Genomic DNA, 15,751 nt, shown 5'->3' on the forward strand with positions numbered 1-15,751 from the left:
TTTAATTCAACTCTTCTTTCCAGCCTGATCCCCAATCCCTTGATCCCCTTAATGCCCAAAAATCCATCAATCTCAGCCTTGAATCTAGTCAATGACTGAGCATCCACGGCCCTTTGTGGTAGAGAATTCCAAAGAGACATAACTCGGTGAGTGAAGGAATTTCTCCTTATCTCAACCCTAAATGACCGTCCCTGTATCTTGAGATGATGCCCTCTAGTTCTCGACTCTCCCATCATGGGAAACAGCCTCTCAAGGCCTCTTATTCTTCTAAATGTCAGAGAATATAGGCCCATTATACTTAATCATCTCAGAGGACAGCCCTCCCATCCCAGGAATACGTGTCTGCAGTGGCTCAGTTAGTAGTGCACTCATCTGAATCAGAAGGTTATGGGTTCAAGTCCCACTCCAGAGATTTGAGCACAAAAGTCTCGGCTGACACTCCAGTGCAGTGCTGAGGATGTGCTGCACTGTTGGATGTGCTAGATTTCAGATGAGACGTTAAACCGAGGCCCCGTCTGCCCCCTCAGGTGGATGTAAAAGATCCCATGGCACTATTTCAAAGAAGAGCAGGGGAGTTATCCCCGATATTCTTGCCAATATTTATCCTTAAATCAACATCACAAAAACATTATCTGGTCATTATCATTTCATGTGTTGAGTACAAATTGGCTGAGGCGTTTCCTACAGTGACTTCACTTCAAAAAGTACTTAATTGGCTGCCAAGTGCTTTGGGACGTCCTGAGGTCTTGGATGGTGCAATTGAAATGCAAGTCTTTTTTTCAAGTCTTTCAATCTAGTGAACTTTTGTTGCAACCCTTCTAAGTCTAGTATGTCCTTGGGTAAGGAAATCAAAACTGTATACAATACTCAAGGTGTGATCTCACGAAAGCCCTCCATAATTGCAGCAAGGCTTTCTTATTCCTGTACTTCAAACGCCTTTCACGAAAGGCTAACGGCAGTTCTGATGAAGGGTCATCAACCTGAAATGTTAACTGTTTCTCTCCAGAGATGCTGCCTGACCCGCTGAGATTTCCAGCTTTTTCTGTCTTTATTTCAGATTCCAGCATCCGCAGTATTCTGCTTTTGTATTCGAGGCTAACACATCATTTGCCTTAAAATTGCTTGTTGCACCAGCATTTTAACTTCCTGTAATTCAGGTACAAGGACACACACATCCCTTTGTAGTCCAACATTTACTCGTCTCCCATCTTTCAAAAAAATATTCTATTTTTTGATTCTTGCTAGCAAAGTGAATAACCTCACGTTTCCCCATATTATACTCCATATGCTATCTTGCACACTCACTTAACCTGCCTATATCCCTCTTTGCCTCCTCCCCACAGCTTACTTTCGCACCAAGCCTTGTATCACCAGTGTGATATATCCAAGTTACTAATATAGATTGTAAATAACTGAGGCACAAGCACTGATTCTTGCGGCACCCCACCAGTTACAGCCTGCCAACCCAAAAATGACCTGTTTATTCATATTCTGTTTTCTGTCCATTAACCAATCCTCTGTTCAAGCTAATGTATTAACCCAATAATTGGCATGAATTGATTTTTATATGTTGAAAATTACTACTTTAATTAAAAAAAATTGAAATCTACTTGATGCTGATAGCTATAAGTTCCTGAATTATGGTTTATTTGTTTCAAGAGCAGATCTGTGCTGTTACGACATTAGTTCTCAGGTTTATTTAATGGACTATTGTGGCAATGAATGAAGAAAAGTGAATGATGTTCCTTCAATGTTGAAGCAGTTATGCAATGAACGAGTCACCTTGTTATGAATTTGAAGCTTTTCTGAAATGTCATTGATTGACCCATAGAAATGTTCTGTGTAGTTCATGTAATGATTTAAACAAACTTGACATTTAGATTATGTTTAAACAAGTCCTCTGGTCTAATTCTTCAAACAAAACTTGTTTTTACCAAGCTGGTTCTGTCCCCTCCCTTTGCCATCCTTTAAGGAATTGTCTTCTCCCAACATATGCTTCAATGAGTGTCACTTGTCTGAAATAATACCCAATCGGTTATTCTTCACACTAGCCATGGCAGCGAGTGCCAGAAGGCTGTTTAATTGAATTGCAGCCTTAAAATTCAGTGCCAGGTATCTTGTTGAGGCTTGTTTTTGAGACTGCCGCAGGACAAGCTCAGTTTGGTCAAAGAAGCAATGTCCTGTAGAAGAGTCATTAAGATTGTGGTGTCGTCATTTTCTTTGTCTCCAGCCTCATTACTGGGTACTTTTCGTTGCAGGTTTTTAATTATTTTGTCATCCCAATTATATTCGTGCATTCTCTAGTTTTGTGAACCCTCTGGTATCTTGCCCAAGTCTGCCTTTATTAATGCAAGAGGCTCAATATTGTGTGTTGGTCAAGCGATTGGGGGCATCGTGATAGTCATTGCCATCGTCACTCATCCGCTATCCGTTGTTCCTGATCACTCTCCTGGAGCCTTGCACTTCTGGGTCGTGGTCAGGTGTCCGCAACCTTGGGTTATTCTGAGCCTCTGCTGAGATCAGCCACATCAGCACAGATCGGCTCCCTTATTCCCTGGGCAGGTGCACTGAGGTACCGGGATGCCCCAAGCTGTGTACATTTTCTGAAATATACACTTCACTATCCATTAAAATTGAGTGCATTGAATTTTTCAAAACCCCAATTCATTTTTTTTGTTCTCCTTTTTCTCCCTCAGTGGTTTAATCGTACCTGAGAAGAATGGGAATGAGACTATACCTGAGGTTGTTGCAAGATCCGGCTATGCTTTGCTACATTTTTTTAGCGATGCTGCCTATAATCTGACTGGATTCAACATTACATACAAGTAAGTATTAAGCAAAATGTCAATGTAGAGTGTGTTTTCACAGTTCAATCAATAATTTCACAACAGAGAATTCTTGGAACAGATTGGAATGCAACAACATTTTGTTGATGATCCAGTAAATAAGGCTTCAAGGTCAACACCAAACTTGCTGTTCGTTAGTAAACTGCTTGATGGGAGTTTGAATTTTTGCTATCTATATTCAGTTAGAGGAACACTAGGGCCAGCTCCAAACTCCTAACAAGAACACACCACTGTCCAGTGTCATAGTTTATCCTTTTTAAGCTAATCTGAAATTATACGCTTTAGCCTTGAAGTGGGAGCTCACAGCTGTCAGACATAAATCACATCAAACTCTTCCGCAGTCCTCTTAAATTCAGTGAGGGTGTCAGACCCATAATTTACAGGATGCTCCATTCTGTGGTTGGTGAATCTTCTGTTTCTGTGAAGTTGAATGTTTTTCTTTGACATAAGAAGTAGCCAGCATGTTTGATTCCCTTGCAGATGTACTAATTCTTTATAATTTGCAGGATGTCCCACAGTTATAAAAGAAGCAACAATACAAGAAGTGATAAAATGAAAAATGTACAATTATAAAAATACTAAGTCAGATATTGAGATACAACCCGGCAAAGCATAACATCCACAAGGTTCCGAGGTAATCAAACCTGGGTGGCTTGCTACCACTTAAGCGTGTCCAGTTTAATAGGAACACGCCATTTAGCCACTCGAGCCTTTTCCGCCATTCAGTGAGATGACAGCTGATCTGCGACCTAACTCCATATACCTGCCTTTGGCCCATCTCTTAATACCTTTGGTAAACAAAAATCTATCCAGCTAGTATCAATTGCCATTTGCGGAAACAAGTTTCAAACTTCTACCACCCTTGTGTGTACAAGTGTTTGCTAATTTCTCTCCTGAAAGATCTGGCTCTAATATTTGGTCTATGCCCCCGAATCCTGGACTCCCCAACCAGCAGGGATAGTTCTTCTCTATCTACCCCATTTGTTCCCCTTAATATCTTGAAATCTTCAATCAGATCACGCCTTAACCTTCTAAATTCTAGGAATACAACCCTAATTTGTGTAATCTCGCCTCATATCAATTTTCGCATAGTTGGAATCTGGGTATCATTCCGGTAAACTCCCACCAAGGCCAATATATCCTCCCTAAGGTGTGGTACCCAGAGCTGCTCACAGTAGTGCAAGGCTAGAATAGTTAATGAGCACTTTGTATCAGCACTTTACTAAGGAAGAGGATGCCGACAAAATATCAGTAGAAGCGGAGATAGTAGAGGTAATGGATGGGGTGAAAATTGATAGGGTGTACTGGAAAGGTTGGTCATGCTTAGAGCAGATAAGTCGCCTGGTCCAGATGGCTTGCAACCCAGGTTGCAAAAGGAAGTGGGGTGGAGATAGCGGAAGGGATTGCCATAATCAGCTTAAGGACAGAAAACAGCGAGTTGTGGTGAATGGTTGTTTTTCAGATTGGTAGGCAGTGGTGTTCCCCAAGGGTCAATGCGAGGACCACTGCTTTTTTGATATATATAAATGACTTGGATATTAGAATGCTGAGTAAAATTTCAAAATTTGCCGGTGATACCCAACTTGGAAGTGGGGTGATGATATCAATCGACTGCAACAGAACATAGACAGGCTAGCAGAATGGGCAGACAATTGACAGATGGAATTCAGTACGTAGTGAGAAACATAGAAATTTGCAGCGCAGAAGGAGGCCATTCCGGCCCATCGTGTTCGCACCGTCCGATAAAGAGCCACACGGCCCTTGGTCAACAGCCCTGAAGGTTGCACATAAACCCATGAACAATGACGGAAAAGCAAAGAGCACCCAGTCCAGCCAATCTGCCTCACCACAACTGCGACACCCCTTAAACTAAAACATTCTACACTCCACCCCAACTGGAGCCAAATGATCTCCTGGGAGAGGCAAAAACCAGATTAAAAACCCAGGCTAATTTAGGGAGAAAAAATATGGGAAAATTCCTCTCTGACCCATCCAGGCGATCGAAACTAGTCCAGGAGATCACCTTGGCCCTATTCTATTCCCTGCAGTACTTACCATTAGAGGAGATTAATGCAATAGTTAGGAAAGACATCAGCTTGGATGATGTGGAATCTATATGGGTAGAGCTGCAGAACACCAAAGGGCAAAAAACATTCGTGGGAGTTGTGTACAGACCTCCAAACAGTAGTAGTGATGTTGGGGAGGGCATCAAAGAGGAAATTAGGGGTGCATGCAATAAAGGTGCAGCAGTTATAATGGGTGACTTTAATATGCACATAGATTGGGCTAATCAAACTGGAAGCAATACGGTGGAGGAGGATTTCCTGGAGTGCATAAGGGATGGTTTTCTAGACCAATATGTCGAGGAACCAACTAGAGGGGAGGCCATCTTAGACTGGGTGTTGTGTAATGAGAGAGGACTAATTAGCAATCTCATTGTGCGAGGCCCCTTGGGGAAGAGTGACCATAATATGGTGGAATTCTGCATTAGGATGGAGAATGATACAGTTAATTCAGAGACCATGGTCCAGAACTTAAAGAAGGGTAACTTTGAAGGTATGAGGCGTGAATTGGCTAAGATAGATTGTCGAATGATACTTAAGGGGTTGACTGTGGATGGGCAATGGCAGACATTTAGAGACCGCATGGATGAATTACAACAATTGTACATTCCTGTCTGGCGTAAAAATAAAAAAGGGAAGGTGGCTCAACCGTGACTATCTAGGGAAATCAGGGATAGTATTAAAGCCAAGGAAGTGGCATACAAATTGGCCAGAAATAGCAGCGAACCTGGGGACTGGGAGAAATTTAGAACTCAGCAGAGGAGGACAAAGGGTTTGATTAGGGCAGGGAAAATGGAGTACGAGAAGAAGCTTGCAGGGAACATTAAGGCGGATTGCAAAAGTTTCTATAGGTATGTAAAGAGAAAAAGGTTAGTAAAGACAAACGTAGGTCCCCTGCAGTCAGAATCAGGGGAAGTCATAACGGGGAACAAAGAAATGGCAGACCAATTGAACAAGTACTTTGGTTCGGTATTCACTGAGGAGGACACAAACAACCTTCCGGATATAAAAGGGGTCAGAGGGTCTAGTAGGGAGGAGGAACTGAGGGAAATCTTTATTAGTCGGGAAATTGTGTTGGGGAAATTGATGGGATTGAAGGCCGATAAATCCCCAGGGCCTGATGGACTGCATCCCAGAGTACTTAAGGAGGTGGCCTTGGAAATAGCGGATGCATTGACAGTCATTTTCCAACATTCCATTGACTCTGGATCAGTTCCTATGGAGTGGAGGGTAGCCAATGTAACCCCACTTTTTAAAAAAGGAGGGAGAGAGAAAACAGGGAATTATAGACCGGTCAGCCTGACCTCAGTAGTGGGTAAAATGATGGAATCAATTATTAAGGATGTCATAGCAGCGCATTTGGAAAATGGTGACATGATGGGTCCAAGTCAGCATGGATTTGTGAAGGGGAAATCATGCTTGACAAATCTTCTGGAATTTTTTGAGGATGTTTCCAGTAAAGTGGACAAAGGAGAACCAGTTAATGTGGTATATTTGGACTTTCAGAAGGCTTTCGACAAGGTCCCACACAAGAGATTAATGTGCAAAGTTAAAGCACATGGGATTGGGGATAGTGTGCTGACGTGGATTGAGAACTGGTTGTCAGACAGGAAAAATGTTCCCAATGTTGGGGAAGTCCAGAACCAGGGGTCACAGTCTAAGGATAAGGGGTAAGCCATTTGGGACCAAGATGAGGAGAGACTTCTTCACCCAGAGAGTGGTGAACCTGTGGAATTCTCTGCCACAGAAAGTGGTTGGGGCCAATTCACTAAATATATTCAAAAGGAAGTTAGATGAAGTCCTTACTACTCGGGGGATCAAGGGGTATGGCGAGAAAGCAGGAAGGGGGTACTGAAGTTTCATGTTCAGCCATGAACTCATTGAATGGCGGTGCAGGCTAGAAGGGCTGAATGGCCTGCTCCTGCACCTATTTTCTATGTTTCTATCTAGTCCATCCAACAAAAGGTCATCCAGTCTAATCCCAATTGCCAGCTCTCGGTCTGTAACCCTGCAGGTTACTACACTAAGTGCCCATCCAACCATCTCTTAAAAGTGGCGAGGGTTTCTGCATCCACCACTCTTCTAGGCAGTGAGTTCCAGATGCTAGAATAGTTCATGAGTACTTTGGTGATGCATTTTGGCAGAAGGGATAGGGAGAGGCAATTTAGACTTAATGGCACAGTTCTAAAGAGTGTGCAGGGACAGTGGGACATGGGGGTTCATGTGCATAGATCTTTGAAGGGCATATTGAGAGAGTAGTTAGCAAAGCATATGGGATCTTTGGTTTCATACATAGAGGTATTGAGTACAAAAGCAGGGAAGTTACGCTGAACCTTTATAAAGCTCTGGTTAGACCATAACTGGAGTATTGCATTCATTTCTTCACACCACACTCTAGGAAGGATGTGAAGGTCCTTGCGAGGGTGCAGAGGAGATTTACCAGAATGGTTCCAGGGATGAGGGATTTTAGCTATAATGTTAGGTTGGAGAAACTCGGGCTATTCTCCAGAGAGCAAAGGAGTTTGAGGGGAGATTTAATAGAGGTATACAAGAACATGATGGGTTGGATAAGGTAGATAGAGAACAGCTGTTCCCATTAGCTGATGAGTACTAGGAGACACAAATTTAAAGGTTTGGGCAAAAGATACGAGGGGATGTGAGGAAGAACTTTTTTTATGCAACGAGTGGTAATGACCTGGAACTCGCTGCTGACGAGGGTGGTAGAAGCAGATGATCAATGATTTCAAAAGAAAATTGGATCGGCACTTGAGGGAAATAAACCTGCAGGGCTGCGGGGATAGAACGGGGGAATGGGACTGACTGCATTGCTCTACAGAGAACTGGCATGGACTCGTTGTGCTGAATGGCCTCCTTCTGTGCCGTTACGACTCTGACTCAGTACTACAGGTGTGGTCTAACCAGGGCTTTGTATAGATGCAGCATAACTTGTACCCCCTTGTATTGTCATCCTCTAGATATAAAGGCCAGCATTCCATTTGCCCTTTCTGCTTATTTTCTGTACATGTTCATGACTTTTTAATAATCTATGTTCCTGAACAGCGAAGTCTCTTTGGATCTCCACTGTTTTTAGCAATTCACCATTTTTTTAAAAATTCCTTGTTCTATCCTTTTTAGGTCCAACCTCACATTTACCTACTTTGAAATCCATTTTCCACAGTTTTACCCATTCGCTTAATTTATCGATATACCTATGTAATTTTGTGCTTTCAGCTACATTACCTATAATGCCGCCTATCTTTGTGTCATCGGCAAATTTGGATATATAGCTTTCTATACCATCAACCATGTCGTTAATAAATACTGTCAATAGTTGAGTCCCCAACACTGATCCCTGATAAACACCATCAGTCACATCCTGCCAATCAGAGCACCTTCCCATTATCCCTAATATCTGTCTCCTGACGCTCAGCCAATCTCCGAACCAGGTCAATAATTTGCATTTAGTTCCATGGGCTTCTACCTTAGTTAACAGTCTCTCATGTGGGACTTTATTAAGTTTTGCTCTGAGAATATGCTTTAAGGCCAGGCTTGTTTATATCAAAAACATCCATTAGTTTGAGACCTTGAGCCGCATGTCAATAAATTTCCACATCTCCCAAGCCAAACAGCCACCTGCTGACTGCCGCACAATAAGCAGAAACCAACAACTAACAGTTTCCATGCCATGATCCCATAAATGTAAGATAACCAATGGATTTCATGATTTCATGCCATGTGATTTCATGAAGGGACACACCAGATAAACAAGGTTACACAATTTTCAGACAAAGCTTGTGATGCTTTCCTTAATAATAATTATACAGTAGCTTGCAAAAAATGTTTTTCTCACACCCCCTATCTTTGCCCCACAATTGGTAGCCACGGTTTCAGCTGCAAAGACACCATGCTCTGGTATTCGCTTCCTAAATCCCTCCATCTCCCTCGCCTCCTTTATTACCCTTCTGAAAAGCCATCTCTGCCCAATTTTTTTTTTACCCCATCTGATATCTGTAGCTCTGCAACCATTATTTTATCACAACAGCTTTAACATAGTTGTAATCAGACTATAAAATGACAGAGTACAAGGTATGAAATGGGCAATAGAGCTTTGGATGGTGGAAGCCTGGAGCCAACACGTGGAGAGCTGCAATGGTTGAGTCTTGAGGCAACAAAAGCATTAATGAGGGTTGCAGCAACAGATGGACTGAGTCGTGACAGGTGATATGAAGGTGTACGTAGTTGGTCTGTGTGATGGAGAGGATGTAGGGGTCAGAAGCTCAGCTCAATGCCATACCGGTTGTGAGTAGACTGGTTGAACCGGAGAGGTGATCTTATCGAAAAGTATAAGATTATGAGGAGGCTTGACAAGGTGGATGCAGAGAAGATGTTTCCACTGATGGGGGAGACTAGAACTAGAGGGCATGATCTTAGAATAAGGGGTCGCCCATTTAAAACAGAGATGAGGAGAAATTTTTTCTCCCAGAGGGTTGTAAATCTGTGGAATTTGCTGCCTCAGAGAGCTATGTAAGCTGGGACATTGAATAAATTTAAGACAGAAATAGACAGTTTCTTAAACGATAAGGGGATAAGGGGTTATGGGGAGCGGGCAGGGAAGTGAAGCTGAGTCCATGATCAGATCAGCCATGATCTTATTGAATGGCTGAGCAGGCTCAAGGGGCCATATGGCCTACTCCTGCTCCTAATATGTTCTTAAGGGAGTAGTAACAGGACATTTAGAAAATCATAATATAATCAAATATAGTCAACATGGTTTTATGAAAGGGAAATCATTTGTGACAAATTTATTAGAGTTCTTTGAGGATGTAATGAGCAGGGTGGATAAAGGGAACCAATAGATGTAGTGTATTTGAATTTTCAAAAGGCATTTGATAAGGTGCCACATAAATGGTTAATGCACAAGATAAGAGCTCATGGTGTTGGGGATAATATATTAGTATGGCTAGAGGATTGGCTAACTAACAGAAAATAGTCGAGCTAAATGGGTCATTTTCAGGTTGGCAAACTGTAATTAGTGAGGTGCCACAGGGATCGGTGCTGGGTCCTCAACTATTTACAATCTATGTTAATGACTTGGATGAAGGGACAGAGTGTCATGTCGCCACATTTGCTGACGGTGCAAAGATAGGTGGGAAAGCAAGTTGTGAGGAGGACACGGAGTCTGCAAAGGGACATGGATAGGTTAAGTGAGTGAGCAAAAAATTTGGCAGATGGAGTATAATGTGGGGAGATGTAAGATTATCCACTTTGGTAGGAAGAATAGAAAAGCAAAATATTATTTAAATGGAGAGAGACTACAGAATGCTGTGGTACAGAGGGATCTGGGTATCCTTATACATGAAACACAGTTAGCATGCAGGTACAGCAAATAATTAGGAAGGCAAATGGAATGTTGGCCTTTATTGTAAGGGGAATGGAGTATAAAAGTAGGGAAGTCTTGCTACAACTGTAGACGCCATTGGTGAGACCAGACCTGGAGCACTGCGTACAGTTTTGGTCTCCTTATTTAAGGAGGGATGTATTGGAGGCAGTTCAGAGAAGGTTCACTAGGTTGATTCCGGAGATGAAGGGGTTGTCTTATGAGGCAAGGTTGGGCCTATACTCATTGGAGTTTAGAAGAATGAGAGGTGAACTTATTGAGATATAGAAGATTCTGAAGGAGCTTGACAGGGTCGATGCTGAGGATGTTTCTCCTCGTGGGGAATCCAGAACTCTCGGGCATAGTTTCAGAATAAGGGATCGTCCATTTTAGACAGAGATGAGGAGGAATTTCTTCTCTGAGGTTTGTGAATCTTTGGAATTCTCTATCCCAGAGAGCTGTGGAGGCTGAGTCGATGAATATATTCAAGGTGGAGATAGACAGATTTTTGAACTGCAGGGGAGTTGAGAGTTATGGGGAACAGGCAGGAAAGTGGAGTTGAGGCCAAGATAAGATCTGCCATGATCTTATTGAATGGTGGAGCAGGCTCGAGGGGCCAAATGGCCGCCTACTGCTCCTATTATATTCTTAGGTTCTTATGGTGGTGATGGAGCTGGATGCTGTCAGCATATTTGTGGAACCTGACATTGGCCCCAAGTTTCCACATGATTTGCTCCTGATTTTTAGGAGCAACTGGTGTAGAACGGAGTATCTTAGAAATCGGAATTCTCCACATTTAGTTTTCTGCAGTTCTGGTCAGGTAGAACAGTTTCACTTTGGAACTGAATTTTCTTTTCAAAAGGGGGCGTGTCCGGCCACTGACGCCTGATTTCAAAGTTTCCACAGTGAAAACGTACTCCAAACTAACTTAGAATGGAGTAAGTGAAGATTTTTGTACGCTTGAAAAAACCTTGTCTACACTTTTAAAAAAATCAGGCGCAGGTTACAAATTAGGCATAGGGAACGAGGTGTGGGGGGGGGGGAAGGGAAGTCATTAAATTCTACAATCAATCCTTAGTTATACTTCGACAAATATTATACAAATAAATCCAACCTGAATAAAAATTTATAAGCAAAGAAAAGATTAAATAAACCATGTTCCTACCTGTGTGAAAGTGCTTCAGGCAGGCCTTTCAGGCAGCGGTGTGGCGTCAGTGTCTCGACGGCAGCGGCAGGCAGCAAGCAGCCTTCGAGCTGAGCTGCGGTGCTTGAGGCAGGCCTTCATTCCCCGCGAAGATGCAGCACCCGGACGGACTTGAGGCCATTCGGCCATGGGATTTCAGCGGCGTCAGTGGCTGGCCGGGAGCCAAAGAAAGAACAGCAGCAGCCTTCGAGCTGTGAGGGGGACTGACTAAGGCCATTCGGACAGGGAGAGGCAGCCACATCGACATCTTTGTATTTAAATTTGCAGAATGGGTGCATCACATATTATGCAATGGTTTGCTTCCTCATGCAAGAAATTCTTTGTTCTTGGTGGAAGTTGATCCATTGCAAAGTTGAATTGGCACTTTTATTTCTCCAAACACACAGTCCTTAATTTGCAGGCACCGGTTCTGCAAGTTTAGCAGTGAAAAGCTGAACTCACTGATTTCAACAGGTGATTTATCCCTCACACAGAAATATCAAGAAAATTAAAATACAAGCCTTTGCAGGGGTCCAAGAAACAAATCTTCACTTTTTTTCTGCAGCACTTTTAAAAATGGCCGAGTGCCAATGTTTACTTCAGACTGCGCGTGCGCGAACGCTCCAACGAGCACGCGCAGGGTTGCTGGCACCAAGAAGCCTCATTTCAATTGTACCCGTCCCCTCCTACTTACAAAATCGTCGCGCGTGGTAGGCTCCGTCAAGCAGACATCGAGCTCCAAGGAGCTAGAGAATACCACACTTTTTTTCCGGTGCCGATTTCGGCGCGAAAAACAGGCGCCCAGCTCTGAGGCGCGCCTTTTTCGCCGCATGTGGAAACTTGGGGCCATTGTGTCTTCGGATGGTGTCGCCGCCGGGTAATATGTAGATGAGAAATTGAAAGGGTGCAATTGCGGGTGGAAGAGGGGATAGAGGAGACACTTCATCTGCACTCTTCTGTCTTACCATTTAGGCTGTACTTCCTTGAGTTCTTTTTTTCCAAAGTATACTGCTTCACAGTTCTTTTGCATTAAGTTGCAGCTTTCACACATTGACCCACTCTGTCTGTTCTGCTGTCTGTTTCATAATTCCTGGTAGTGTGCCGTGCCCCTTTTCAGCAAGCCTCAGTTTTGCAATCTTTTCTTTTCCAAGTTCAAATCACTTGTATAAATGGAAAAGCAAAAATAATCCCACCACAGATCCCTGAGGCACTGTCCACATCCAATTAAAAAAAAAACATGATTTATCCCTACTCTCTGTTGTCTGACTCCAGTCGCCCCTGTAAACCCGCAGCACATCCCCTATAACATCATATGCCTTAGTAGATTTAATAACAAGTCTCTTGTGTAGAAAGCTGTTAACTTTCTGTAGACAACGTCTACAGATTTCATTGCGTTCCCTTTTTATCTTGGCACTGTGTCTTGCTCAAACAATTAAAGGTAGAGTGTGACCCACCAATTAGAAATCCTGCTGAACCATTTTAAGTGTTCACTAATTTCATCCGAAACTGATGGGCCAAATAGTCTTGCCTTACTTTTGGATGGACATTAGACCTATCATTTCCTGTTTTGTGTCTCTTTCTGCTTTCGTTAACAGGGATGTTGCCACTCTCTCTCCCTATGGCACAGGCCTCTTCTGCAAACAATTTTGGAAAGTTATCGTTTGTGGCTTTGCAATTTCTTTCCCAACCTCCCTTCAATACTATGGGATGCATACCATCTAGGCCTGGTGATTTTTAGTTGTATTACTTTTTATTTGTTCGTAGATGTTGACAGACAGCTCGATACTGCTGCATCTCTTGTATAAATGGGGTCAGAAACAGATGCTCTTGAACCTGAACTCCAAGTAGATTGTAGGTGGGAATCGATGTGGTGAAAGTATTGTGTGCAGAAGATTGAATTTTTATTCTTTTATTCGTGGTCATCTATAATTGCTGTATTTCTTCCGAGTACGAATTGGTCTTTTGTATATATTTGTAAAACTCTCAATTTTAAAGTTGTGAATTTTGGAGAGCATAAAACTTGAACTGTTTGACCCCCTGGTGAAAAAAAGTCACAATTATGGATGCCCTTTTTTAAACAGAAAATCTGTGTTAAAATTTCTTATGCTGCATGATTCCTGAGCTTTTCATCCAGATTAAAATACATAGATGTGGCCTGCTCAAACTGGAGAAGAACAAGTAAATAAATGTGGATTAATGATGCTTGCTTTCAGTTTGTTCAAAGTTAAATATAGTTTACTGCAGTTTAAGATTGCTTTAGCCCATTATAAATTGTCTGCATGCCGCATGTATCCCCAGCGATGCGGGAAAACTGTATTGTGACTTGTATTTAACTTGGTTCTGGTATGAGTGTGTTTTCAGTCTTGTGTTAAAATGTAATCATTTTAAATGAGTGGGGATATCTGGCATTCATTTGGACATTTCCGAGGTTATAACCAGGGGAAAAACTCGACTGTAACATCTGGCTTTCTTCATAAATTTATTCTTCATAAAGAGGGAAAGGCGCACAGCTGAATTTAGATCAACACATTGGCGAAACCCGATGAAATACTCACACTTTATCAGAGCTTCTGTTAGTAGCAACGTTACAGTCAGTAGTTGCACCAGCATATGTGGCTTTTTCCCCCTCCTCACCCTTTGTGGCTGAGACTCTGGCAACACACTTCAGATACCCAATGACAGTCGTTCATTCGATTGCACGAGGGAAATGTTACTTTTAGTTTCATCTGTGGGTAAAATTGTTCAGTAGTATGCTTGCTCGTTCTAGCTCTCCAATACAGCTTGTATTCATATAAATGCAAGACTTGCATTTGTATTACATAGGATATACGGCACAGAAACAGGCCGTTTGGCCCAACCAATCCATGCCGGCATTTATGATCCACTTGAGCCTCCTCCTGTTTTTCCTCATCTAAATCTATCTGCATAACCCTCTATTCCCTTCTCCTTCATATGCTTATCTAGCCTCCCCTTAAATGCATTTATACTATTCGCTTCAACCACTCCCTGTGGTAGCGAATTCCACATTCTCACCACTCTGGGTAAATAATTTTCTTTTGAATGCCTTGGATTTCTTCTGAATTTCTTATTGGATTTCTTGGTGACTATCTTATATTGATGGCCTCCAGTTATGCACCTTCCACAATCTTGTGACGTCCCAAAGTGCTTTACAGCCTAAGAAGTACTTTTGCAGTGTAGTCACTATTGGAATGTAGGAAACGCGGCAGTCAATTTGCACACAGCAAGCTCCCACAAATGGCAATGTGATGAAGACCAGATAAACTGTTTCACGGTCATATTGATTGAGTGATAAATACTGGCTAGGACACTGGAGATATCACTCCCCTGATCTTCGAAATAGTGCCCAAGGATCTTTCATGTCCACCTGAGAGGACAGATGGGCCTCGGTTTAATGTCTCATTCGAAAGATGGCACGTTCAACACTCTTTCAGTCCTGCACTGGAGTGTCGGCCTAGATTTTTGTGCTGAAGACTCGAGTGGGACTTGAGTGGGACCCAGCACCTTCTGACTGAAGAGGCGAGAGTGTTCCCCACTGAGCAACAGCTAACAAAGTAAACACCAAAGACACTTAACGAAGGAGGGGTAAAAAAGATACTGAACATTCGTAATAGAATTAGGGAGGTGACAAATGTACATACTCGCACAGTTCTTCAGTCCCATATCTTCCTCATCCCGCTGCTGACCTTGATTGGCTTCTTAGGTCGTATAAACCTAGATTAGCAACCATTTAAAAAAAAAAGACAAAGTTAGAAGATTTCATCATCATCAGAGGCAGTCCCTCGGAATGGAGGAAGACTGGCTTCCACTCTTAACATCAGTCCTTAGGTGGCTGAACAGTCCAATACGAGAACCACAGTCTCTGTCACAGGTGGGACAGATGGTCGTTGAGGGAAGGGATGGGTGGGACTGGTTTGCCGCACGCTCTTTCTGCAGCCACTGCTAATTGACTCGGATCAGTGAATAGTATGAAAGCATTGTGGTTAAATGTTCATTTTTAATGGAGTAGTTGTTGAAATTCCAAAATGTTTCGTTGTGTGGGGTGAATGGCCGGAGCCCATAGGTTTTAGCCATTGGCAATTTATGTGTAACTCATTGGTGAAATTTAATGTGTAACTCATGGTACCACTTTCATATCACTAATGTTAATGCAGCTCAAAATGACGACCCAGGGATTTTTTAAATGACCGGAGTACCTTTCATTGCTTGCAGATAAAAATTTAAATGAAAATTCAGACATTAATATGAGTAAAATTTGTATAAC

General features: G+C 42.5%; 1 protein-coding gene across 5 annotated transcripts in view; it reads left to right on the plus strand.

Annotated features, from left to right (window-relative positions):
* Positions 1–15,751, plus strand: part of atrn (attractin) — a 418,894-nt gene that overhangs the window by 83,080 nt on the left and 320,063 nt on the right. For all 5 annotated transcript variants that reach the window (XM_070866810.1, XM_070866809.1, XM_070866811.1 and 2 more), the window contains exon 4: positions 2,697–2,825. In XM_070866810.1, coding sequence (XP_070722911.1) covers positions 2,697–2,825 — 129 coding nt within the window. The remainder of the gene's footprint in view (positions 1–2,696; positions 2,826–15,751) is intronic.

The sequence above is a fragment of the Pristiophorus japonicus genome, chromosome 2 (assembly GCF_044704955.1).
Source record: "Pristiophorus japonicus isolate sPriJap1 chromosome 2, sPriJap1.hap1, whole genome shotgun sequence".
Taxonomy (NCBI): domain Eukaryota; kingdom Metazoa; phylum Chordata; class Chondrichthyes; family Pristiophoridae; genus Pristiophorus; species Pristiophorus japonicus.